This window comes from Leptonotus elevatus, chromosome 12 (genome assembly GCF_054856555.1).
Source record: "Leptonotus elevatus isolate MCC_2025b chromosome 12, RoL_Lele_1.0, whole genome shotgun sequence".
NCBI classification, from domain to species: Eukaryota; Metazoa; Chordata; class Actinopteri; order Syngnathiformes; family Syngnathidae; genus Leptonotus; species Leptonotus elevatus.
Genome location: NC_141250.1, coordinates 13,360,247 through 13,388,244, shown reverse-complemented (window position 1 = coordinate 13,388,244; position 27,998 = coordinate 13,360,247). Strand labels below are relative to the sequence as shown.

The 27,998-nt window shown below is 37.8% G+C and overlaps 2 protein-coding genes across 7 annotated transcripts in view; one reads left to right on the top strand and one right to left on the bottom strand.

The window, feature by feature from the left end:
• The window catches only part of igf2bp2a (insulin-like growth factor 2 mRNA binding protein 2a), a 45,736-nt gene extending 28,540 nt beyond the window's left edge, over positions 1-17,196 (top strand). For 4 of the 6 annotated variants that reach the window (XM_086091701.1, XM_086091706.1, XM_086091705.1 and 1 more), the window contains 14 exons: positions 3,406-3,454; positions 4,211-4,262; positions 4,545-4,608; positions 5,372-5,665; positions 5,964-6,098; positions 7,958-8,080; positions 8,707-8,842; positions 10,853-10,990; positions 12,484-12,552; positions 14,788-14,904; positions 14,998-15,072; positions 15,281-15,412; positions 15,490-15,603; positions 16,463-17,196. In XM_086091701.1, the coding sequence (XP_085947827.1) occupies positions 3,406-3,454; positions 4,211-4,262; positions 4,545-4,608; positions 5,372-5,665; positions 5,964-6,098; positions 7,958-8,080; positions 8,707-8,842; positions 10,853-10,990; positions 12,484-12,552; positions 14,788-14,904; positions 14,998-15,072; positions 15,281-15,412; positions 15,490-15,603; positions 16,463-16,561 (1,597 nt within the window). In that variant the 3' untranslated portion in view covers positions 16,562-17,196. The remainder of the gene's footprint in view (positions 1-3,405; positions 3,455-4,210; positions 4,263-4,544; positions 4,609-5,371; positions 5,666-5,963; positions 6,099-7,957; positions 8,081-8,706; positions 8,843-10,852; positions 10,991-12,483; positions 12,553-14,787; positions 14,905-14,997; positions 15,073-15,280; positions 15,413-15,489; positions 15,604-16,462) is intronic. The other 2 variants (XM_086091702.1, XM_086091703.1) reach the window with 2 other exon arrangements.
• Positions 17,197-20,340: 3,144 nt separating this feature from the next.
• Positions 20,341-27,470, bottom strand: tmem41aa (transmembrane protein 41aa). The gene is made up of 5 exons (XM_086090964.1): positions 27,190-27,470; positions 26,501-26,651; positions 26,275-26,436; positions 25,971-26,109; positions 20,341-24,983 (listed from the first exon to the last, which is right to left on the bottom strand). The coding sequence occupies exons 1-5, from the start codon at positions 27,363-27,365 to the stop codon at positions 24,760-24,762; spliced, it is 852 nt and encodes a 283-aa protein (XP_085947090.1). The 5' UTR covers positions 27,366-27,470; the 3' UTR covers positions 20,341-24,759.
• Positions 27,471-27,998: the final 528 nt, after the last annotated feature.

Sequence of the window (27,998 nt, the reverse complement as noted above, 5' to 3'; positions counted from 1 at the left end):
TGTGTGTGTGCGTGTAAACAAAACGGTCCACAGTGTCATGGGTCTCACCCATCTCCGCTGACAGACAGACAGACAGACAGACAGACAGACAGACAGACAGACAGACGTGCGGGGGATGTTCTGCTAAGCGCGTAGCCGCAGGCACGCTTAAAGTGAAACGAGGCAAGTGTGACTTTTCCCCCCCAAAAGATCCAGGAAGCTGCATATTTGGGAGCGACGGGTGTGGTGAGGCACATGCAAGAGGCCATATGCAGTCACACGAGTCTAGTCTCTGCGTTTGTGGAATAACGTTTTCTCCGGAATGAATTCATTATTTTTCTTGTATCATTAATAACTTTAAAAACTAATGTTTCCATTTGCTGTCGACTGAAGATGACGTCACCTGTGCTGAGGAAGTAGGTAACGACCAATCAGGGCTCACCTCTTTTCTGGGTTTGGTCAGCAAACTGAGCCATGATTGGTCGTTACCTGCTTCCTCAGCACAGTTGATGTCATCTTCATTCGACAGCAAGTGGAAAAATTACTCTTTAAAGGTATTAATTGTACATGAAAAATAATGTAGAAAATATCAAATGTTTGCTACTGAAAATGGCTCAAAGAGTCAAGTATCCCTTTAAGTTAATAATAACATTAATACAATTAAGCAGCAAAATCAAGCTGTTTTTATCTATTTTAGTTGGCGGCCATTTTGTCAATGAATGACATCACCATTGGCTTAGGGCTCAGGAAACGACCAATCACGGGCCACAGCTCACCTTTTTTTTGGGGGGGGGGGTCATGAGACATTCGCAAGATGATCAGTGATTTGTCGTTACCTCCTGAGCAACTGTGATGTCATTTTCAGTCCACAGCAAGTGGCAAAATGGCCGCCCCGCGTAATGGATAAAGACGAGGGGATTTTGCTGTATTTGAACAACACTCCCAACGACGGCCTTGCTATGATAATCATATATTTCATGATTGTTCATTATGAGGTTTCGGCTTGACATGAGCAATATACTTTAGGGACTTATTTTGGTGGGCAAGTTGAGATGATGTCTGTTGATTTGTGTTTGGATGTACTCGCAATATTATGGCACTCATTTTGCAACAGCACCTTTTGAAGGGGGTCTCTTTCTGAAGTTCGGCTCGGCTGACATTCGATCCCGCGAACAAAGAAGCAGCATCAAGTGCAGCACGCGAACACCGATCAGCGGTGTCCATTAGCACAATCAATAGGGAAGGACCTCACTTGAAATCCTCATAGGACACTCCTGAGCTGTTATTTGCACACTTTGACCAAATTTGGGTGAGCCAGAAGGCGGTTACGATGCTCTGACACAACCAATTTTGCCTCGCTTGGAGAGCGCCGAGTGTCGGCGCATAAGTCACCCGCTCACTCCCATGCAAAATCAATTGCAAGCCTGGTTTAATAGTCAAACACATTAAAACTCATTTGTTTGCAGTATTGGATGAATGAGGTGAAGAGTGGAATGTCCTAAATCTGTGTGATTCTCACCCCCTCTCCTCCTCCTCCTCCTCCTCCTCGGCCGTCCTCTTTTCTTTTTTTTCTCCTGGAGGAGCACAATCAGAAAGAGCCATTCATTCATGTCCCGCTGCCTGCATGTGCGTCTTCCCGGAAACGCCGACCTGCGCTCTTTTCCAGGGAAAGATGCAAAAACCTCTTTGGAGGAATGCGCGCCAGCCCACCGCAGACGCTAATTTCTCCCACTTTCACCTCTCCTCCAGCTCTGTCCATCACTTCAGCTCCTGGAATGTCTGCTAATTGTCCTCCAAAGTGCGCTTAAGGACTTTAGGGGGTTTTGCGCGATGTTTTTCTCCACATAAACGTCAGCTTCTTTTTTTAAATCGCGGTGCTCATGTTGACTGCGCTGCTGCTTGTTTTGTTTCTCACACTTTGTGGTCACTTGGGCGGTTTTGTGTTTGAGCTATTAACGCGGAAGTGTTGTGATAAAACAGTACGATGTGGAAATTTAACTCGTTCACTGCCATTGACGGCTATAGACGTCAAAAAATAATTTTAACTATTTCTATTAGTTTAACATTTTTTTTCCACTTTTGCTAACAAGAGTATGGAAACCTAGATTTTTTTTAAAAATTTAGAACAGATATAAAATGTGTGATTAATCGTTAGTTAACAAGTGAAGTCATGTGATTCATTACAATTAAAAATTGTAATCGCCTGACGGGCCTAATTAAAAAAATATATTAAAAATAAGGGCCGTTTAATCGTAATTAATCGCATGATGATTTTTTTATCTGTTATAAATGTACAACAAAAAATATAGGTTTTTATTTATTTTTTAATTAAATGAAATGGAAAAAAATGTTACACTAATAGAAATAGTTCAAATTATTTTTTGACGTCTATAGCCGTCAATGGCAGTGAATGAGTTAATACCACGAGCTGTTCAAAGAGTATATGCAGCTACTGTGAGGCAATGCACTTCTATCCTCACTGGACTCACCTGATGAGATTTTAACAATATGTTTATTATTGTGGTTCTAATTTGCGGTGTTGTGGACCAGGGGCGTAGCCAAACATTTTTCATTGGGGTGACCCGTAGGGGTGGGAACCTCTGAGTACCTCACGATACGACGCAATATGCGATACAAGGCTCACGATAACGATTATCTCACGATATGACGATACCGCGATTACCGATATATTGGTCAGGTAATAAATCCACGACAAGCTATGATAAAACTACTCAAGACATAAATTGATGTTTTTTCAATGAGAAAATAGTTTCTTTTTGTACCATCACTGAAACTAAATATTAAAACTAGTGTCTTCTTCGCAATGTTTTTTTTTTTTTTTTTTTTACAAATACAAACGTCTTCTCAACAGAAACCACTTTCTGTGAACAAATTTGTGTCTTTCACCTCAACCACTGACAAACCTCCACTTGATAAGCGCTTTAGAAAATGGATGTAGGTCATAAACGTAAGAAGGTAAAAAAAAATTATCAATAATACAAAACATGAAAAAATAAAACAAATAATAATAAAATAAAACAAAACATGGGTGCATTTGTATGATTCTACTGTATTTTAGAGATGATTTTTAAGCCCGGCAGTGAGGCTGCTGGACATGTGGCGATAATGTGAGTGAGGCGTAACCACGGCAACTCAGACTCACTTTGGAGTTGTATCAACTTAATCTGCCCTGCAAAAAGAACAACCTGGGAGGCGTTGTGCAGCGTCACTAATCACTTCCCTCATCCTAAGAAAATATTGTGCCTTGGAGGCAAACTCAAGTGCAAAACTTTCAAATAGTTTATGCATGCATTTATAGAATAGGCGTGCAGTTAACTTTGGATATATCAAATGAGACAATGGATATTAAAAAAGACGTGAGGATTTTCAGGTGTGTTCAATTCACTGTGTCTCCCATCTCTGCAGGAGTCGGAAGATTCAGATCCGGAACATTCCCCCTCATCTACAGTGGGAGGTGAGTTGTGTGTGCGCGCGCGTGCGTGTCCAAACAGCATGAAGTAGTCCATTAAGTTCGGAGTTTTGGGGCTGTTGACTCACTTGTTTGCATGTCCTCAAACTTCTTTAGTTTGTTTTTCCTGTACACTTTAACCACTAATTTGCAATATGTTACAGAAAATTGACTAAAAATGACTATGGAAAATGTAATTGTAACGCTGATTTAAATGTACACATAATGGCTACTTGTACAGTCTAATGAGGTCCATTAGAGTCGGCCTACTTTACCCCTTATTAATTAGCATACTTTTTCGATACAAAAAAAAAAAAGCATTGCGTGCTATTGTAAAAAAATATATATAAATCAGGGGTGGTCAAAACTTAAGGCTCAAGGGCCACAACAGTCAGATGGTCAGATAAATTAATTTAATATAAATTGCTTCTTCTTTTTGAAATTACATTATTTCTAAATATGTATTATATTTATTGAATCAATTATTTAATAAAATAATTGCAAATGTATGTAATTGTTTTCTTTTTTTTTTAACCGTCTTTTTTTTATTTGACAATGACAAATTATATTAAATTATAATTATTATAACAGTTTTCACAAAATGCTTTTTTTTTTTAGATGAATCCTAATTGTAATATTTACAATTAAGCAATTCAGTCATTTGATGAGATGAATGGCAGAATAATGCATGCAGAGTGATGAATTTAAATGAACATTTGAGTGTTTCCTCCCAATTTACCGACGCTCTCATCTCTCCATTAGGATTTCGACAGCCTGCTAGCTCGATATGGTACTGTAGAAAACGTGGAACAAGGTACACAACTCTTCGTCTCTGTCTTATTTCATCATATTGATCATATCGGTGCACTGTTATTCTAAGTGACGCAACAGATTCCCAGTTAAAGATCATGCTGATGTTTGTGCGTTTATACACAGTGTAGTACGCAGTCCTAAATTGTCGGGACAAAAAAAGCAGCCCAACACATTCGTCACTTTGGAAGTTGAGCTGTTAGCATGAGAGCAGCGCTAATTGAGATTGTTATCATTACATAGAGATGATGACATCTCATGACATTTGATGCCTCTTCCCTGACAGTCAACACTGACACTGAAACGGCGGTGGTGAATGTTACGTACGCAACCAAGGAGGAAGCTAAAGAGTGAGTATAGCGAGCGCCTGAGAGGCATTCTTTGATTTTATAGCATCTTCTAAAGCGAGATAAGCAAATACTGACTGAATATCTGAACCTGAATTTGTTTAACTCATTCACTGCCATTGACGCCTATAGACGTCAACATTTTATTTGAACTATTTCTGTTAGTTTAACATTTTTTTCCACTTTTGTTAACAAGAGTATGAAAACCTAGAATTTTTTTATTGCACAATTAGAACAGATTTAACATTTGTTATTAATCGTGAGTTAATTAGTGAAGTCATGCGATTAATTACAATAATAAATGTAATCACCTGACGCCCCTAATTTTTAATAAAAAAGAATTAAATCGTGAGTTAATTAGTGAAGTCATGCGATTAATTACAATAATAAATGTAATCACCTAACGCCCCTAATTTTTAATAATCTTTTTTTCATTTTTTTTGTAAAGATTTAAAAAAGAAAAGATTATTAAAAATGAGGGGCGTCAGGCGATTAAAATTTGTCACATGATTTTACTAGTTAACTCCCGATTTTATATCTGTTTTAAATATACAATTAAAAAATTTTTAGGTTTTCATACTCTTGTTAACAAAGTGGATTTTTTTTTTAAACTTATAGAAATAGTCTATAGCCGTCAATGGCAGTGAATGAGTTAAAATGGAAAAGCACACCACACAAAACGAAAAAAATGCTAAAATTTTGCTTGATTGAATTGAAATGTATTTTCATCTCGCTTCATATTTACTGTTGGTCGTCTACCCTCCAGAGCCATCGAGAAGTTGACAGGACAGCAGTGCGACGACTTCTCCTTGAGGGTGTCGTACATCATGGACTTGGACGCCGCTCCGCCCGTCCAAGCCGGCCGAGGTCGACGCGGCAGCCGGCTGTCCCGGGATCAGGAGACCGCTCAGCCCGGACCTTCGGGAGGCTTTGGCGGCCCGCGGTCCCGACAGCAGCAGGACTTTCCTTTGCGCATGCTCGTGCCCACTCAGTTTGTGGGTGCCATCATCGGCAAGGAGGGACTCACCATCAAGAACGTCACCAAGCAGACGCAGTCAAAGTAAGCAACTTGGTTAGCTAGGTAGAGATTTGATACCCTTTGAGACCAGTAAGCGCGAACCTCCTTTTAAAATACCAGACTCTTTTTTTTTTTAATCAAATATTCGGGATCCTGCATTAGACACTGTGGACTGTGGAAATTGCACACCAATGAAATCATAATCTCATCACCCGTATGGGAGATTTAACTGCTGCCGAACAATTATTGTTTTCCTACGACTGCGCTCATTTTGCTTCCATTGAGTAAAATACCGTACACGCACGTTACTAAACTGTCTCCACTCTCGTCTTGCTTTCAGAGTGGACATCCATCGGAAGGAGAACGCGGGCGCGGCCGAGAAGCCGATCACCATCCACTCGTCTCCGGAGGGCTGCTCATCGGCCTGCCGTATGATCCTGGACATCATGCAGAAGGAGGCCAACGAGACCAAGACGTGAGTTCACGTTCACATTACATCCCGCTGGAGATTAACCATAAACGTCCACGGCCTATAATCTTATCCTTTGACCTGCCAGCGCACCTTTTAATCTCAGCGTGCATTCACCCCGCTCTGGACCACTAACACAGTCAACACATGACACATCTCACACAGGCGGAAACGTGACGGCGGCTTAGCGTTAGAGAAAGACGGACGGCATATCTAATTGGCTTTGACTTTGATCTCCTGTCACATCTCAGCATATACTGTACACTCGCCGCTTGTTTACTACTGTTTGCTTTTCAATTAAAACGTAGAAGTGGCAGTCTTTTTCAGCAGTCACGCTTTGTTCTTTTCTGGGAATAATGATGTCGTTTATTAGTCATTTAAAACTTCTGACAAGCTTGTTTAGCTTGTTAGGAGGGTGAAAGCAGATGTTTTCGAGGAAGCTCCTCGTACGGAATGTGATCATGAAATCATTGCTTAATTAATAGCTAGTGGTCATGAAGACAGAATTTTATGCCTGCTTTGGATGTTCACAGTCCAGACTTAGACGGCATGATTAATCATAAAATAAAATAAACACTAAAATTGTAATTAAATGTAAAAAAAAATCTGCCATCTTAAAATAAAATATGAAATTAATAAGAAGTCAAATTTTATGTTATTGGAAAAAGTCAGTACAGTCATAAAATATAAAAATTACATTTTTACGTTTATTATGTATTTTTATATAACAAATATAAAAAAATAAAAATGAGACAATGCTAGTATAGTATAGCTTTATGTGGCTAGTAGCATATTTTAAATTGGTCTCTCTGGCTAGTAAAATGTATGCTAATGCTTACTAGAGTGTGGTTACTTGATTTATTGAAGCCACTGGAAATGGTAATACTTTAGGCTAATGTTTGTTACGTCTAGCATGTAATCTTGTTAAAAGCGTTTGCGTTAATGTTTGGTGCTAGCTTTCCATAGTTAAAGCTAGTGTATAGCTTTATGTGGCTAGTAGCATATTTTAAATTGTTCTCGCTGGCTAGTAAAATGTACGCTAATGCTTACTAGAGTGTGTGGTTACTTGATTTATTGAAGCCACTGAAAATCGTAATACTTTAGGCTAATGTTTGTTACGTCTAGCATGTAATCTTGTTAAAGCGTTTGAGTTAATGTTTGGTGCTAGCTGTCCATAGTTACAGCTTTTGTTCCACTTGAGGCAATGCTAAGGTAACTAGCATTAGCATTTGTTTCTGAGGTTTGTTGGGCACTCAAGGTTTCTGTCTTTGATTCTACTAACTACTAATATCAATGCTATAGGTGTGCGTCTTAGTTGAAGCTTAAGTTACTTCTATAATATTTGTCCCATGATGACATTTTTACATAATGTAAATACTTCCTTTTTTTTAACCTATACTAAAGCCACAACATTTGGTACATCTGTGCAATTTAATGACATTATTTCTAATATTTTCATGTCCTTTTTAAGGTGAGGTGATGTGGCTTCCCTGAGGTGAACAAAATCTAAGAAAGTCATCTCATGAATGTTGCAGAGCAGTTGTACACCACTGCAATAAGAAACACAAAATTGATGGTTAAATTGTCTAATGATGCATCCAGTGCATGTCATATTGTGATTCATTTAATTTCCAATCCATTTATATCATGCAGATGAATGCAAGAGTAAGGATGACAGCAGAATCATTACATTTAAAAGAAAACTGTACAAACATGCTGAAAGTCAAATCCTAAATCCTGAACAAACAACAAATGCGACTGTTTCTCCGCTATCATAACACAACAGTCCTCATTTACATCAGTTCCACCCAATTGATGTCGCTTAGCATTCTTGACATATATGTGTATGTGTGTGTTTTGTGCAGGCCGGAGGAGATCCCTCTAAAGCTCCTGGCCCACAACAGCCTGGTGGGCCGCCTCATTGGGAAGGAGGGCCGCAACCTGAAGAAGATCGAGGAGGATACCGGGACCAAGATAACCATCTCCTCGTAAGTCGCCGCCATCCCTCGCCTCATCTGATCACGCCTTTCTACAAGATATTTGTAGTGTGTCTGGGGGGGATTTTTTCAGCAGACAATTTACATAAGAGTACCATAAATGACAATAAATAAACCATGCGTGCACTGTGCAGCCAAACCAAACTGCATGATGCAGTTCCCAGATATGTTTATTGTTGTAAAAACATCTTGTAAAACATAATTTAGTTCAGTAGTTCAATTATGGAGCCGCTCTGAATTTTTTCCCTTGCGTTAACACAACTTCTTTCACTTTTCTGTGGGATTCCCTGTTAAAAGATAACCATTCAGTTAACAATTCACTTCAACTCAATATTTAACAAGGGTATGAAATTATGAATACTTTTGGTGCATGCTCTAATTGCGCATGGTGTTTCAGACTTAATGAACATGTACTAATAAAAATTGTGTTGTTTATCAGCACAAATGTTTATGCCCGTTTTGAAAGGCCCATACTTCATTAACTCCTGAGCTAGATACACTGGAATCCAATTAAAATCCACCCCACCCCCCTTTGTGATGAGCAAAATATGGCTTATTTGCTGTTTGCGCAATGCACTGACACATCTGCGTTTGTGTGTCTGTGTGCAATGTTGTAGGTTACAAGAATTAACCATTTACAACCCAGAAAGGACCATCACGGTGAAGGGCATCTTGGAAGCACTTTGTAAAGCAGAGGCAGAAATCATGAAGAAACTGAGGGAGGCCTATGAGAACGACGTCGCTGCTATAAATGTGAGTGTGTGTGCAGACTCATCATTTGTGTGTGTGTGTGTGTGTGTGTTACGTATTATAAGCTTAGTAATTAGCAGCTGCTGGTAAACAGAGAGCGACACACGATCGCTTCACAGTCGTCTGACTCACGCTGTGCACGTGTGAATCGTCCCCGTAACGCAGCAGCTCCTTCCCAGCATCCATCTGATCCCCCCAGTGACATCATCAGTCAGTGCTGGTTGCAGCCCGAGGGGACAACAACAGTGTTTGTTTACTACTTTGACATACATTGCTAATTTTACTCTTCATACTGATGACTAAAATGAGGAAGTAACAAGTGTAAGGCGTCCAACAAAGCTTATTAGTACTGGGGGGGGAGTGATAAAAAAAAAAGTATTTATTTAAGAAATGTGTTTGTTTTAAATAGATTTTCATAAAAAAATATTTTTATGATTTTTTTAAAAGTAAAAATTTATTATAAAACTTATTTTTCTTTTTTTTATAAAAATATTTTTTAAATGTAACATTTTTTTTTAGAAAAGTAATTATAAAAAATATTTTTATGATTAATTTTTTAAAAATAAAAATCTTTTTTTTAATGTTAAAAAAACAATTGTTTTATTTTAAAAATGTATTATAAAAAATATATTTTATAATTATTTTTTATATAAATCTATTTTTGTAAAAAAATATATATATATTTTTTCCCATTCTCTTACTGGTAAACCGAGAGCGACACACACAAAAAATGTTTTTAAATAAAAGTTTAATTAATTAATCAATTAATTTTAAAGAAGAGAACACATACATATCATACAAATATTTATTCTTCCAACTTATTAGGATTTTAAAGTGGATAGTACTAAGTAATAATTTGGTTCATAGTTGTTAATGCCACGGTAACTGCTGAGCCCAGCAAAACTCTTGCTAACCAAAACAGCAGCTGGGGTTTCCGACAGTTGCGAATGGCACACAGTAAACTTGCTTACACAATGTAAGAAATCATGCTCAGTTAGCGCATGTGATTGTTTTGTATTTATGGCCTGCAAGGGTTTTTTGTACAATTAAGTACTGTAATTATGGCTTCACTACTTCACATTGTGGCCTACGTACAAATCAACAGTATAGAAATGGAATGCGGTAAACCGAGGGCGCTCTGTACTGTACACGGGGAGTGCTGTGAAGTAGTCAGGCTCTAGAGTAGTTGATGACTACGTTGAGAGCGGTTAAACGCTTGTGTTTATCTGAATTAAAAAATAATTTCACGCATTTATTTGCACTTGTAGTTGAGGATATTTAAAACAAAGCAAAATGGTGGCCAAATGTATTAGTAGTATTATCTGCAGATTTTTACCTTAATTGACTACTTTTGTTTGTAAAATGACATCTTTATTCACACAATCGTATTCATCTTGTAGTTTGTGTAAAATAAATGTAACTTCTAGATCTATTATTTCCATTTCAACTGTCCCACAAATCTATGCACTAAAGACACTAAATTGTTAATGTGCGAATGAATGCAACCTGCGATTGACTGTGGTTGTACACGGCTTCTTGTTCAAAGTCAGTTCACCCCGCATCCCTAATGAAGACAAACGCTATAGAAAATAAGATATAGGTCTATTAGATTAATAGACTCAATCAGGGGTTGGGTTACCCCGCAGGCAGCGGAGCCGACAATCCCACACCAATCAGACAGTATCTTGTCGATAGTCTAATAGTGAGCTCGTGGGACTCCACAAAGCTTTGAGCACCATCTAGTGCGACTCTGATGACATTACACAAGGCTGTCACAGTCCTACCGCGCTGTTCCCCAGCCAGAAGTTAATCATGCTGTGAATACAAGGCGACACCCAATCAAATAAAATGAAGAAATGTCACCTTAATGACACATTTGAATGATTTAGTAGTTTATTTGCTGCCTTTCAAACGCACAAATAGTCCGCCAAAAGTCCATAATACCAGCTCCTTTTGATTAAATGCTCTCTCATCTTAAATTGTCTTCCATTTTGCCAACCAATCTTGTCTCAGCAACAGGCCAACCTTATCCCAGGCTTGAACCTCAACGCTCTGGGCATTTTCTCCTCCGGTCTGCCGGTGATGCCCCCAGCTGCTGGACCTCGCGGCTCAGTCCCCCCTGTGGCACAAGCAGGATACAACCCATTCTTAGTAAGTCGGCATACACACAACTGAGAAGCTGGTGGACTTAGAACACGGCGCCATAAGGGGCCCGCAAAATGGCATTTTCATAACAAATGTAACCCGTACCCGCTGCGGACAAAGTTGGGAAATATGCTGCAAGGTTTGGAAACCGGTTTGGGAAATCAGAGTCAGAAGCACCTATGAATGACTTCAAGGAGATTTTTGGTCAAACTGAGGAAATGTGGAGCTAATTTATCAGAGATTCCGTTTTTCTGGAGCGTCATCGAACTTAGCCATCATGCTTTGCCCACATACAATAACAACAACATGTCATGTTGTCCATCTGTCTTGTTTGTCCATGTGTTTCAAATTTGGTAGCAAGCAATTTTCCTTTCAAGTAGAAGATCTTTTTTGTGGATCTCATCATGACACACACATCCACCAAGTTTCATGTCACTAAGTAAAACAGTGTTCTGGGGTGGAATGTTCCTAAAATGTATGCACTGCAAAAAAAGAAGAAGAGGAATATTCACTTGAAGAAAAACCTAGTCACGTTTTTTCACTCAGAAATTCTAAGCAAATTTTTAAGGAGAGTTAGCAGTATTTTCTTTTCTTTTAAGTACCGGTAACTCAAGCTCACCCACCACCCTGATGAGGTTAAGCGCTACCAAAAAAAGGATGGTTTGATTGTATAATAAGAACAGTGGATATAAAAAGTCTACACACCCTTGGTCAAAAGTCAGGTTTTGTGATACCAAAAAATTAGCGCAAGATAAATCATTTCATTTTTCCCTTCACCATTAATGAGATATGACCCAATTCAGAGCTTCAGACTAACTTTTTTTAATTTTATTTTTTTATTATTATATATATTTTTTATACTAGTAGCAAAGTGGGCTCTTTTCTCTTATTGATATATGGGCAGAAATGTGGAGCAAAATTTTGTCAAAAAAAAATAAAATTCAACAATGTCAAAAAAAAAACCAAGCATTTTTGGTCGCGCATGCGAGTAGATGAACATTTTTGTTGAACTCTCAACTTTTAATCTGGAGCCCTGCAATTACGTTTAAAAAAAAAAGAAGCATTTTAACACATTTTGACAATTGCGCCATGTTGTGGATCAAGGAGACACAAGGGTCACGGTTTTTCGTTGCACGAGTTGTTTAGTCACGTTAGTTATTAATTGTAGCTGCTGTTTCCAAAAGAAAATGTTTTGTCGGTCAACGTAGTGCACCAAACATCCCTGAGAGACTTTGTGATAAAAGGATAGCGTTGTGGTACAGTTTGAATCTACACCCCCAACCCCCCACACCTCAATACTCTCCAGAGATGAGTCAGTGTGCACTCATTGCCGGCATCCTCAGCCGAGCGGTGTGAGACCCAAGGGGCCAGAATGTATCGGTGGGCTTCACAGAGCGTGATCGAGCCCCTCCTCCCGGTTCGGAGCTTGCGTGAGTGTGTCTGGGAATGTGTGCGTACGTGCACCACCCTGATCCGCCTGCTTGTCGCTTCACTTGCAGAGTCACTCTTCACATCTCAGTGGCCTGTACGGGGTTCCTCCAGCGAGTGCCATCCCCCACCAGCATTCAGTATGTCCTCCAAAAAGCTGCACCACACTGACTGTTGCCATGGCGACACGCGGCCACAACACTGGGTAGTTTGCAGTGATGTTGACGTGTACTGCATCAGGCTCAGATGTGTTCATAATACTGTCTTTCCTTATTTAGTGGCCAGAGGCTTTTATTATATGTATTAAAGATTCCCTTAAAAAAACAAAAAAATAATTTATATGAAGGTATCTTCCCAAAAATATACCTATAAATGGTGTACCTAATGTTGTGGCCCATGAGTGGAATTATTTCAAAGAGTTTGAAATTAACACAAAATAGCATGTCATCTTTTGCTGTGTGGCAAAATGTCACTTTTGCACGTGCTTTTGCTTGGAGAAAAGCTCCCTTAACTCCTTGAATCGGATTCAAAAGAAAAATAACATCAAAATCCAAAACAGTCCCTCATTAGCATCTCAACATCACCACCGCCACCAGAACACCACAAATATGTCTGGATTGAGAGTTCCAGCCCAGAGTTGAGCTAGGCCTCATTAAATCCACTCAATAAACCGCAAGTACACAAATACACCAGCCCAGACGGCGAAAAGCTCAACTCCTACCCGGGTCTTGTTTGCCGGGCGTCGGGTCAAAACATACACGAGCCGTTACACTTGATGGACACCTCGGCTTCATGTGAAGCTCATTTTAGGACGTGGAGGAATGGGCAAATCTTTGTGATTGGATTTTGAAAACCAACAGATGGGTCAGACACAGATCACTTGTCAACAAAGTTTAATAATAAAATAATATATATATTTTTTGTACAATAGTTGAAAATTAAGTGATAATTTATTATTTTTTTCATTTTATTAAAAAAAATTATTTAATTGTGCGGTGGTGTCTTGAGATGAGAGTGCAAGTTTTTTGACATATGTTGGTCTTCAATTGGCAAAAAGAGCACTTCAAACCTCCACCACTAGGTGGCGGCAGCAAACTTGGCAACATCCGGCCACCAGGTCGCGTTTCACACTCGCATTTTCATTCCCCCGTTTGCGGTTTACGTGGAAAAGCAATATTAATGCTGTGTTTCTATACATTGTAAAAGTGTTAAAAAACAATTTTTTGGGAGGGTCTGGAACACACAAAATTAATTTCCATTCATTTCTATGAAGAAAGATGATTTGTCTGGAATTCATTAACAATTTATTCAATAAACAAAATAAAAACAAACAAAATATTTAATGTGTACAGTACAGTATAAATGAAAAGTAGTTCATGTTTATATAAATTATATTGTACACATGTAAACCCGCAATAGCAAACAACTATTAAATCTGATAAATACAAAATACTTTTTAACTAACCAATTTTAGGAAAAAATATTCAAATAAGTGTGACAACTATGCCCACTGCTATTTTTAGTCTGTTTAAAAATCCACATTTTCACCCCAGATAGTTGTTGAAATACATTGCAAGTTTTTATTTATTTATTATTTAACAGGAATAGTTTATCCTTATTAATTCATTCACTGCCATTGACGGCTATAGACGTCAAAAATTCATTTGAACTATTTCTATTAGTTTCACCTTTTTCCCACTTTTGTTAACAAGATTATGAAAACCTCAAAAAAAATGTTATTGTACATTTAGAACAGATTAAAAAAAATTCATTAATCGTGAGTTAACTAGTGAAATCATGTGATTAATTACAACTATTAGAAATTGTTCAAATGAATTTTTGACGTCTATAGCCGCCAATGGTAGTGAATGAGTTAATAAGGGTAAAAAATAAAATAAAAATTCTAGGTTTTCATACTCTTAACAAAAGTGCAAAAAATTTTTTTAAACTAATAGTTAAAATTTATTTTTGACGTCTATAGCCGTCAATGGCAGTGAATGTGTTAAATGAATACTATATACTATAAAACAAATAATGTTACAGTACACAAGTACAATATACTTTTATTGTTTTCATTCCATCATTTCTTTGTTGAATAGAAGAAAATGTTTTTAGTTAAGTTGTAAGTGAAAGTCAAAAGTTCAATATTGTCTGTACACACTTCTCCTGAAAGCTACTTTTGTCTCCGAGTGGAAATTTTGACAGAAACTTTTTGTAATGTTTGGCTGTCTTGCCTCCAGACTCGCTTCATGTGGTGCCGAGTTCACGTTCTGTCATCTTTTCTTGTCTGCTTCCCAGAGAAGTGAAATAAAAAAATATATATTTTCAGTTCTTGTCTATGTGCGTAAAAAAAGCGTCTTTGTTTCCATCGGCAGGCTCCAGAACAGGAGGTTGTCTACCTCTTTATTCCAACTCAGGCAGTGGGAGCGCTCATCGGCAAGAAGGGCCAGCACATCAAGCAGCTCGCCCACTTCGCTGGAGCCTCCATCAAAGTACGGCAAAGAGGACCATCACGGCGGCGTTTAACCAAAGTGTGAAACTTTTGAATCAAACGCACGCTCCAATTTCTCCTGATTTGTCGACAGATCGCCCCAGCTGACAGCCCCGATGTCACCGAGAGAATGGTGATCATTACCGGGACGCCGGAGGCTCAATTTAAGGTAAAACCACCACTTTGTTATTGAGCCTTACTCACAAACTCCCGACTCTTACTCAAGCCGCGGCCGTGCAGCATTACGTCACTCCAAGATTGAAAGCCCCCCCCCCCTTTTTTTTTTTTGGGTAGACAATATCAAATGAAAATGGTTTGTAATGCCTTAGTGCAGAAAGAATTGTCGAATTTACCTCACACCCTCCTCCGATGTCCAGGCCCAGGGTCGGATATTTGGCAAGCTGAAAGAGGAGAACTTCTTCTCTGGGAAGGAGGAAGTCAAACTGGAGACGCACATCAAGGTTCCTTCCACTGCAGCCGGAAGGGTCATTGGGAAAGGTGGCAAGACGGTGAGTCGACTGGCGCGTTGTCTTCCATGCATCCATTTTGATGGCGCACCTGTGCTGATCCGTGCTGGCGATTTCAGGTGAACGAGCTTCAGAACCTTACGAGCGCTGAGGTCATCGTACCGCGGGACCAAACTCCAGATGAGAACGACGAAGTGTTTGTGAAGATCAGCGGGCATTTCTTCGCCAGTCAGGTACGCCAGCAGATACCAAATTATTATTATTATTATTATTTTAATGGTCACTTAACATTCATGGAGATGTTAAGGTTTGTCGAAACTTTTCACATGTGCTTCCTTATTGCATATTTAGTTTGTCTGTCACCAAGGTTATTTTGTAAACGCGGGGAACCGATTATGGAAATTGTGATATTACACAATTAAGTACATTTAATGTTAAATGGCTGACAAATGTAGTTTGGCTGAGATGCAAGTAAAACAAAGCAAAGCAGGCAATTTTTTAGTAGCGTAAAAGTCTAAAAATAAGTTTCATATCTGCTCATTTTTATCTTCAAGGACGAATGACAATGGCTTCATTTCATTTGATAACATTAGTTGTTGTCAAACAAGTGAAAAACAAGTAATGCTTTGTGAATACAACAAAACTTTGTTCTTAAAACATTATATTCCATTAAAATTGGTATTCTTCCAAAACCATTTTATTTTATTTTATTTCAACAAAATTTCAACTTTTTTGTCATAAAATCTCAACATCATGAGATTTGAACTCAGGACCCCCTGACTGTGAGGCAGACTTGTTTACCACTCTTACATCATGCATAATGTGAAAAAGTCAATTTTAGGGGTTGATTCGATTCCATACGGTTTTCAACACGTTGGGGGGGGGGGGGGGGGGTTATGATTCGAATCGATACGGTGCGGCTCAGTTCGAGACGATATGATGCCATTACTTTTTAGTTTTTATTTTAGATACTTTTCAATGAACTCAGTATTGTAAATGTGCCCAGGTGGAACGATTCGGTTCGATTCGATGCGCTTGCATCTTTAAAATCGTAACTTTTTCTTCTTTTGCATGCGACGCTCTTTTGACCAGACTGCACAGAGGAAGATCCGGGAGATCATTCAGCAGGTCAAACAGCAGGAACACAAACACCAGCGAGGCGCCGCCAGTTCACCGCAACACTCCAAGTGACCAGCGGGGCGCCGGCCAATGAATGTAGCCCTCCCCAAAACGGACAGAGACCTCTAGTCAGACAACGGTCGCGGCCCGAGAGGGAACGCGCAGGGCAGACCAGCAAGCGGCGGGATCAAAAATAACCAAAGAACTTCATCGAGGAGGGGAAGCGAGCGAGCGGGCGGGCGGGCGAGCGAGAGCCAAAGGCGGCGGGCGGCGTTCGTGTGCACTGCCAGCCCTGCGACAGCACACTCGCAAGAACAGCAAAACAACAAAAGGCGGAGAATCGTCGTCTCCACGAGGTAAAACAGGAACTAGCACGTCACTCTGCGTATTTGTTCTCTTTAGTTGGATTAACGTAACTGTAGGCCTAACACGGATAAAGCGACTGTATTAACCACACAATTAAAACAAGATGGAGATGAACTATCCTTAAGCAGTATTAACACAGGGTAGACGACTTTATTGACATTTACAAGAGCAACCACACTGAGCAGTTCCCCTACTTTTGAAAAAAAAAAAAAAAAAAAAAGTACAAGCCCTATTTGGAAATATGGTGAATGTTTTTTGGTAACGAGCCTCTGTGTGTGTGAACGTGTGTGTGTGTGCCAATGCTTCTCATCAATCTTTTTTTTTCTTTTCCCCTTTTGAATCACTCTCTCATCAGTCAAATATGTTAGTTTAGGAGGATAAAGAATATTTGAACGTGTGAAATTTCCCCCTTTCCTCTTATACATGTATGCATTTCAATGAAATAGAATTTCAGTCTTTCAAAAAGTGAAGCTTGGATATCATCAATTTCTTACACTCATGGAAATACTTTTCAAATAGTAAATCAAAATAACATACAGGTTTCACTTTTGGAATTGAACGACTTCAATAAGTGAAGCTTTGATCAATATTCTGATTGATTGAGATGCATGCACGTATGCGCGAGGGTTCAATCATGACTACTTTGGTGGTCCTATTGATAAATACTATTACCGCTTCTAAAGAGCAGAACAAACAAATGGACTAAAGTACTGTTAGTCCCACGACTCAGTAGAAGCTTTTCATGTGATGTCACTTCCGCTACCTGTCTTCTCTAATGGAAACAGACGGAAACATGCAAATAGTAAAATGGACATTCGACTAAAAAAAAAAAAGGAAGCTCTGAATGTTCTGAATTCGTTTTCCATGCCAGTGTTGTATCGTAGCTGTTTAAAATTCAAAATTTAAATCCTAACATCATGTTGTGCTTCATTGAGACTCAACAACAGAATACCCATTGGAAATAATAAAACGTGATATAAAGTGAAAATAAAACATAAAAAAAAAAAAAAAAAAAAAACTCAAATCTTCTCTCTCTACGTGCACTCATGGCACGACAATGAGGCGTTCTAAAGCAGCCACGCCAGTTTTAAAGGCCAGGTCTGCACAGTTTCTTATTCCGTTATTGAATACAGGCAGCTGAAAGTGAAGCTTGGCTCCAGGAAGTGCCACGTCACCGTGAAAATTCTCTACGCATATGAATGTGCGCACACTCGGCCTTAAGGGGGGTGTCATGTGAGGATGGCTGTGCGCTTTGTTGCATGGAGGCAAATGTGAAGGCAGTGCCGACCCTCAATGGCACAACGTGAGCGGGCTGGAGAAAAAAAGGAGGCGTGACAGCTGTGAATGTATCAAACGCAGCCTTTAAAATTTTTATTTTATTTTAATACTTTAATCATAAACAAAGCAGCCCTCGCCACGTTCAGCAGGCCAGACAGTGACCTTGATTTTTATTTCCTACGCTGGCCGTGCGGGTCCCTCCAAAGCCTTATTTTTATCACGCTTCATCGCAAAGGTTATTGCCACACCTTCCTCCATGCGTGTGTGTGTGTAAATATATAAATATATAAAGAGAGTAATATTTATGAATCTATTTTTTTTCCTATTTTGTGATGAGAGCTATTGATATGAAACAAAAGAAAATGAAAAGTCCTCTTCTTTTCTTTTTTTTGCCCTCAATGGGACACTGCCATATTGTTTTGAAGGGAAGTGTTTATTTTCTTGAAAATGAATATAAAGAGAAAAAGATGAAAAAAAAATATGGGAGAACAGTCAACGTGAACCACCGCAAGATGTAAACAGTGCGCATGTCAGTATTGTGATCTACCTCAGGCTTCAGGGTACCTCAGTCCAACCTTTCATTTACCCCCACCCCCTCCTCTTTTTTTGGTGACATTTTGTATGCCTTGTTAACTGATCTTTTTTTTTTTTAAATCCATTTTCTTTACAAAACAAAACAAACAAACAAAAAAAAACAGAAGAAGAACAAGCTGAGCCGTCTCCTGCAAAGCGTAATCTTTGCCATGAGACCTCTTTGCAAAATGGTTGGTAAAAAAAGCAGGACGCAATTGGGGGGGTCCGAATGTCGTCGCAAAAAGACGGTAAGCAAATGCAAATCCGACGATAGAAACTAACCAACTTGTACCTCCGAAAAATGAAACTAAACATTGTGGAAATTTGTGTTGGGTTGAGTATGCTTCTTGTATCTTTGGAAAGTTTGTTGAATAATAATTTGCATTAATCGGCTTCTCAAAATAAGACATTACATGTTATATTCAATGCTTGCCAGTGTTTTTGTATTATTTTTTTTGGGGGGGGATTATAAATGTTTTCCCCAATGCATTTAAATTGGCGTCAAATTCGTCAATTATGCATATTTTTAAAATATTTGTATTAGCTGTCAAACGATTACATTTCTTTAATCAGATTAGTCATATCTTAGATTTAAAAAAAATCATGATTAATTTATTCACTGCCATTGACGGCTATAGACGTAAAAAATTAATTTGAACTATTTCTATTAGTTTAACATTTTTTCCCCACTTTTGTCAACAAGAGTATGAAAACCTAGATTTTTTTATTGTATTGGAACAGATATCAAATCTGTGATTAATCGGGAGTTAACTAGTAAAGTCATACGATTAATTACGATAAAAACATTTTAATCGCCTGACGCCCCTAATTTTTAATATAATTTTCCTTATAAAAAAAAGGATTATTAAAAATAAAAAAGTTATTAAAAAAAGAAATGATTATTAAAAAATAGGGGCATCAGGCAATTAAAATGTTAATCGTAATTAATCGCATGACTTCACTAGTTAACTCACAATTAATCACAAATTTTATATCTCTATCAAAATCTAGGTTTTCATACTCTTGTTAACAAAAAATGGAAAAATATGTTAAACTTATAAGAAAAATGATTTTTTTACGTCTATAGCCGTCAATGGCAGTGAATGAGTTAATCACTTAACTAAAAAGGATTTTTATCAACATTTTTTGCCCGCCAAATTTGAAGAGCCCCCGTTATGTGTCAATTCTTTCTACATTTAATGTTATGAGGACACCTTCAACATTTTTTTGACCCACTCACTGCACACTCTCATCCACCTCTTTTTCTAATCAGTTAATTACTTACATAATTTTAAATTTAAATTAAAGATCCCAATAGGTTGACATGAACAAATAATCTGAATGTCAAATGCAAACATCTATTAAATGCTTCACTTTCATGCAATAGTGTGATTAATCTGCGTTAATACACAATATGACATGTGACGTCATAAGGGGCGGGGACAAATAAATACATCAAAATGACATCCGTAATGAACATTTTGAGTGGTTGAAAGAAAGAAATATATTCAAAAATGACTAAAGTAGCAGTTCCATTTTTTTGTAAAACGAGGCGAGAGGAGTCAAAAAGATGACATGACACAATAATTTTTTTGTGATTAATCAATGAGGTAACTTTAACTTTGACAGCACTATTTGGTATTCAAATTTAACAAGCTTTCCTTAGGTACAAGAAGCATTGTTGCAACAAATTCCAAACCTATTTTCCAAATGTTTTGTTTCATTTTTTCCCCCTGCCACTGTACCTTGAGGGGGGGAAATCACCTGTGAAAAAAATATTTTATAACACACCAACCGTCTATTTCTCCGTTGGTGATTTTTATTTTTATTTTTATTTTAAAGACAAAAAGACACACAGAGCTGCAAAAATACACTGACTCTTGAATATGGTGTAAAAAAAAAAAAAGTGTAGAATGTAGAACTTTTAGCTGGTGACACTAGTAGCTGTGAGACGATAGAAGTGTAGAAAAACGTCTCACGCAAACGCATATCCTGTTTCCTGTTGTGACCCGAGCGTCACCGCCGTTCGCCCTCATCCTTTATTTTTATTTTATGCTGTGTAAATTTGAGAATGACCTCTCTGAATCAAAGGCTGACTTTTTTTTTCGAGCTCCTCCAGCGGCCGTGAGGCGGTCCCGGTGAACACACACACAATAACGATAACCTCACACACTGCCTGAGGCTGCTCCCAGCCGGCCTCGCTGCCTCCTCGTCCCGATCTTAGCCGGCGAACGCGACGCTCGCGCCCGGGGGCGTTCTGCTAGTTGACCTCGATTTTTTTCTCTCTCTTTTTGACCTCGCAGAGGAGCGTCGGTCTCTCTGCCGTCTCTCTTTGGGGCTCTTTTAAGTGCGGCGTTCCTTTTGCGAGGATTGTGCTGTTTTCTAAGATTTTTGGGAGTGTTGCTAGACTTTTAATATTCAGTACCTGAAAACCACACTTAACACACGTCACTGAGGATGTATTATTAGCGATGTTTAGTCATATCACAATGGTGGTTGGATAGTTGTCGTTTTTTTATTTTTTTTCCTTCTGTGTTGATTTTGTCTTCTGTCGATCCGTTTTCTCGTCACCGACACTGTTTTGATGAATGATTCTTAGCTTTAAGTTTCATTTCGGTTAGACTTCTGCCAAGACTGTACCATCGTGGTCGCGAGTCGACGTTCACGTCAAAAACGGCAAACGGCACTTCGTTCAGTGCAGACCTCCGCCAAGGCCAAAACAATACCTGGCAGTATTTTTTGAAGACTTGTTCAAAAATTAACTCATTCACTGCCATTGACGGCTATAGACGTCCAAAATGCATTTGAACTATCTATTGATTATTTTCCACTTTTGTTAACAAGAGTATGAAAACCTAGATTTTTTTTTAGAAATAGATATAAAATGTGTGATTAATCGTGATTGAACTATTGAAGTCATGCGATTAATTACAATTCAGGGCGTCAGGCCATTCATTTTTTTATCGTAATTAATCGCATGACTTCACTAGTTAACTCACAATTAATCACAAATGTTATATCTGTTCTAAATGTACAATTAAAAATTATAAATTTTCATACTCTTGTTAACAAAAGTTTAAAAAAAAGTTAAACTAATAGAAATAGTTCAAATTAATTTTTGACGTCCATAGCCGTCAATGGCAGTGAATGAGTTAATTGTATGCTTCTGTAAGTACGGAGGAGCGTTAAGGCCAACCTGAAGGGAGAGAATGACACTACGAGAATATAGTTTTAGAATTAAGAGAATAAAGTCAGAATGACGTCTACAAATGAGTATTAAGGCCACACTAAAAAGAAAAGACGACGACAAGACTGAAGTCATTGAGTTGCCAGATCAAAGAAGAAAATGACATGAATAAAGTTGTAATTTTACATAATGAAAGTTGTACTATTTCACAAATTAACTAGTGATACTGTATTGTATTTATAGTACTGAAAAATACATTCTAAAAAGGAGAATTACGGCTACATTGAAAAGGGAAAAAAAAGATAAAAGCTATAGAATTAGAAGAATACAGTAAAAAAAAAAAAACTGTTGTGACAAAATGCAATTAATTTTATGTGAATTTTAAAACTAAGTTAATGACATTTAAATTTATGACAAAAAAAGTTAAAATGCTTTGAAAAATAGTTTTAAAAAATCAATTTAGCACACACTAAAAAAATAATAATCATACCACTACTATTAAAATAGTATTACAAGAATAAAGTGAACAAAAATAGAGTAAAATATTACGATAAAAGTTGCAGTAATAAAAGAAAGTCCATGAAGGAGTATTGGGGCAGAATAAAGAGAGAAAAGTAGCAAAAATTACAGGAATTAAGTTGAAATAGCATAATAAAGTTTTTTTTTTAATGAGGGAAAAAAATATTTAAAAAAATAAAGGCTAACTAAATAGAAAAATAAAAGGAAAACTCAATCTCTAGATGCAACTATTAATTGATTAATCAACAACTAATCGATTATTAAATTGACAAGCATTTTGATAATTGATTAATCATTTAAATCCATTATTTGACACCAATCTTCAGACTTTTCTCAGAATCTCAACAGTAACTGTTCTGATATTTCTGTAGTCTTCTATGAAAGCAGACCAATTAAACTTGGTGTTTCTTCAAAATAATTTCCATTTGCAAACATCTGCTTATGTTCAGCAATTTTGCCTATTTTCTGACACATTAGCGACCAAACCAGGAACTGAATCATAAAAAAAATTTTTTTTATGTCAATTTGATATAACGCCCTGTTTTTTAATAAACGGATGGAAATTAATTTTTAAAATCTGATTAATTGATTAATCAACAGATTAATTAATTACAAAAATAATAGTACAAAGTCTATTCATTTCTATGGAGAAAGATGATTTGAGATATGAGTGTTTTGAATTTTACAACTGTAGTCAGGATTTTATTTCATTTTTCTGCATAAATACACATCTTTTTCCAATAGTAATTTTTTTCTCTTCAGCGTGGCCTTAATGGTGTCACTGTTTTTGTGTAATCCTGTTAACTGACAAAGACCACATTCACTTCCTTGGCGGAGGTAATGAGGAAACAAAAAGGAGATTGACAAGAGGATCCAGGTTTGTAAGAATAGAACATTAGGACACGGTAGTGCAAAGGGCATTCGGACGAGGTCAAAGTGCAGCAGTGTTTCTTCAATGACGTTTGGATGCCAGACGCCTCATATAGCACTAAACCTTCTACTAGTGGTTTTACACATCTCGCCATTTGGGAGATTCCTCGTGTGTGTGTGTGTGTGTGTGTGTGTGTGTGTGCTCGACAAGTGAAACCCCTCCAATGTCCCACGGGCCGAAAGTTCTCAAACGGATGATGTGAGGCGGACTGACATGGGATCCGCGTTTTGACGCCGTTGTGGCGGACCCCGTGCCTTCCGGTCCCCAAGCGTACTGTTGTTTGACATGTGAGTGAACTGTATTGCTGAGCAAATCTGCATCTGAGCAATAAACACCATTTGAAAGATGATCCCTGGTCCCTAAGTTTGAATAATCTTTTTTTTTTTAATCGTGAGTTAACTAGAAGTCATGAGATTAATTACAATAAAAAATTGTAATCACCCGACGCCCCTAATTTTTAACTCATTTACTGCCATTGACGTCAAAAATTAATTTGAGCTATTTTTATTAGTTTAACATTTGTTTCCACTTTTGTTAACAAGAGTATGAAAACCTACAATTTTTTTTACATTTATAACAGATATAACATTTTTGATTAATCGTGAGTTAACTAGTGAAGTCATGCGATTAATTAAGTTTTTTTTTTAATCCCCTCATTTTTAATCAACTTTTTTTTAAGTATTTTTTTTATTTGTAATCATCTTTTCTTAAAAAAGAAAATATAACAAATTAGGGGCGTTAGGCGATATTTTTTTTTAATCATAATTAATCCCATGACTTCAATAGTTAACTCACGATTAATCACAAATTTTATATCTGTTCTAAATGTACAATAATTTTTTTTTTTTTAATCTAGGTTTCATACTCTTAACAAAAGTGGGAAAAATGTTAAACTAAAAGAAATAGTTCAAATGAATTTTTGTCGTCTATAGCTGTCAATGGCAGTGAATGAGTTAATAAACTTTATTTTATTTTATCGTGAGTTAACTCGTAAAGTCATGCGATTAATTATAATAATAAAAAATTAATCACCTGACACCCCAAATTTTTAATAATCTTTTCTTCTTCAAAAAAAGAAAATATTATTAAAACTTAGGGGCGGGCAGGCGATTAAAATTTGTCACATGACTTCACTAGTTATCTGTTCTAAATATACAATAAAAAAATTCTAGGTTTTCATACGCTTGTTAACAAAAGTAGAAACTAATGTTAAACTAATAGAAATAGTTCAAATAAATGTTTGACGTCTAGAGCCGTCAATGGCAGTGAATGAGTTAAGCCTGTCCTGTCCAAGCAGGAGAGTTTCAACTTTCAATACTGATGTGAGGTAGATGTTTACAAGTCCTGTATAGACCAACCGTCATCAAGTTTACCTACAGGCTGCTCCAGTAGTCCACATAAACAAACGCCACAGTGTCAGTGGACCTTCTTGTTGTCGGGGAGTCCGTTGTGCTGGTGCGCGGCGGTCCCCTTGAGCCGCCGCTGCCCGTAGCGTCGGACGAGGGCGCCCGGCAGCAGCGCAGCGCACGCCGTGGCCAGAAGCTGGGCGAGACGCTGCCAGGAAAACAAGTGGTCCAGGGACGACACTTCGGCCAACATGGCGCCCGCCTGCACGCAGATGAAGTTGTACGGCAGCAGACCTAAGAGACAAGATGACAGGCGAGGCTAAAACATTCTCCTTTTGGAACATTTTCAGTCAGAAGGGCTCTCACTTGAATTTCGCCTTCTGGGATTATAATTAGTACATTTTTATTCATTTTTATGTTTTACTTGAAAAGCTTTGGTTAAAATTTCTATTAAAAAGTAAATAATTTTTTTTTTTAAATATTACATTAAAAATGTAATTAAATTGAAGTTAAAAGGGAGTAATGAGGCCAAAAATACAATTAGTATAAGGCTAAAGTTACACTAATTTTATGAAAATGACCAATTTTACAAGACATTCGACAGTCAACATTTTAGAAAAAAAAGTTGACCTTTATGCAAATGTTCTAAAAAATAATTTGAACTATGATTTTTTTTAATGGCATTTTAAGAGAAAACAAGCCGTACATCATGTATTTAGTAATTTGACTGAAAAAGTAATCACAGGAAGATGGATTTTCCAAAAATGACATTTTCAGAAAAAAAAAAGTTTTTTTAATTTTACTTGATTTGTTTTATTTACACGACTTGAATTTTATGGGAATACAATTTAAATATTGCAATAACAACTTCACGAGAAAGTTTTGAATAGAGAATAGTTACGTTTATATTTTACAAGCTATTTTTTTAATATAGATTTTCCCAAAAATTGAAAATTGATGAGCCAGAATTCTATGAGGAAGTTTACATTTTATGAGACCATTGAAGTTGACAGCATACAACTGTATTGAAATACTGCTTCAGTAAGGTAAGTGTAGTGGTGTCAGAACTCGATTTTGGTAACTGCTCAAGAGTTGAGTACTATACTGGTATCGGTCTTAAAAAGAAACGACATGTGACTTACAAGTCACATATCGCTTACCTTTATCTCACTTAGATAAAGTGGGAGTTTAATTTAACCCTTTCAACGGAGAGTCGGCAGGGTATGCGAGATCCGACATGTGACATCATCATCACAGTGGTTTATTGGCTACTGCACTTACCGATGAAGACGGAGCAGAAGAAGAAGGTGACAGGGATGTTGACGACAGGGGCGGCCATGTTGAGGAACCAGTTGGGCGTCATGGGGAAGAACCTCAAGAAGAGAAGGAAGAAGAATAGGCAGTCCTTGTTGTCCTCCACCTTGGGAAGGAAAAACACAGCGACGTAAGCAGACAAGAAGGCATACTGGACAGTGGTGCCTTGAGATATGAGTTTTATTCATTCTCTAAGTTAAAATTGTCAAAATGAATGCCTTGGAGCCTCGTAAAAATTTTTTTTTTTTTTTATAAGACTCTATATGTTCACCTTCCTCTGAAGCATGGCCACCTTATCAGGGAAGAGTCTGACAATGTAGCATTTCCCAAAGGCCTGAGACAGGAGATAGCAGGCGGTGGAGCCCACCGTGGTGAGCACACAGGCCAGCAGCAGACCCCAGTGCAGGCCGAATATGGCTCCCGCTAAGATGTTCTACACAAAAGGCTCAGAATGGTCAGGAAAAAAAACTCCACATGCGTTTGGGTTCTGATCTCACCAGGAAGGAGGATCCGGGAATGGCAAAGGACTGCTTGTAGAGGTACGCGCTGCAGAAGAGCAGCAGCACGTAGGCCGTGTGCTCCGTCTTGTAGAATTGAAGAAGCTCAGACAGCTCTCGCAGTTCCTCCAAGTCAGACGGAAACTTCAACCTGATGATAAAAAAAAAAGAAGAAGACCCCAATGGGGGGTGCATCATTGTGAGAACATTTTTATTTTTTAAAGAAAAAAATAAAATAAAAATGACTGTAATAAAGTAGGACTGTTATTAGAGTTGTAATATTGGGAGGAAAAGGCATGGGAAAGTGCACCGGGTCGGCCTGTTAATAACAAAAATCCAATTAATTATATTATATTTATGTACTCATTTACCCCCCCCCCCCCAAAAAAAAGGTATAAACCTCAAAACGATTGCGTGTATGTGGAGTCCATTGTATTATAATCTTGCTATAACGTTGTGATATTGAAACAATTAAGTCGATAACATGTTTTAAGAATTTATTATTAAAAAAAAAAACTCCAACTAGAAAACTACGAGTCCTTTTTTTCTTCTTGTTTCCAGTTAAACGCACATTACGCCGGCTTTAGCTCTGATAACTAAAGGTTAAAAGTTATGTAATACTAAATGATGGTCAGCTTAGCATCGTCCATTTAAGCATGATCCCTTTAAAGCTATCGAAATGCTCCAACCTGCTCCTTGTGTTCTCGGCGGACACTTTGGACACTTCTGCTGCTCCGTCGGCATGTTGCGTCTCGGCAGTGGTCTGAGCGGGTCTCGGCGGTCCGGGGGGCAAATACAGAGTCAGCAAATAAAGGTACACGGTTGCAATGACGACCACGCAGACAAGTCCGATGAGTGAGCGCATATTCCCCACTCGCTTTCTTTTCTATGTTTGATTTTAGACAGCTAAAACAGCCCGGTCACGTGACAGCCGCAGAACTGACAACAGTGTCTACTTTGTGACGTCACTTCCCCAACAACGCTCGTTTTCGGCTGTCGTTTGACCCTAAAATTATCAAATAAAATCTAAAATAAAAAAAGTTTGATTATCTGAGTGGACATTTTTAGCAGGCGGTCATTAACGTTTTGTCAACAACAAAATAGGCCAAGTGAAAGTGTAGCTGGGTCACGTGACAAGTGGGAATGTACAATAAATATAAACCCGTGGTTGTAGTATTTGAGACAGTAATTGTAACATTATATTTCTTATAATATTTGAATGTAATTTCTCTAGGAGCTTATACCGTACTGTAACATGAAACAGCGGAAATAGACGAGAGCCGTCCAAATCATGACGTCACTTCACCAACAACATCATTTTTAAATCCAAAATTGTCTTCTTCTTACCACAGAATATTTGAGTGTAATATATATATTAACGTAAATGGTAGTAAATCATTTAGAAATAGTTTATAACTAAATACAATAATAATGATAATAATAAATAATAATCAACTCCTCCTCCAGACCTGATAGGAGGCGCCAATGCTCGTGAACG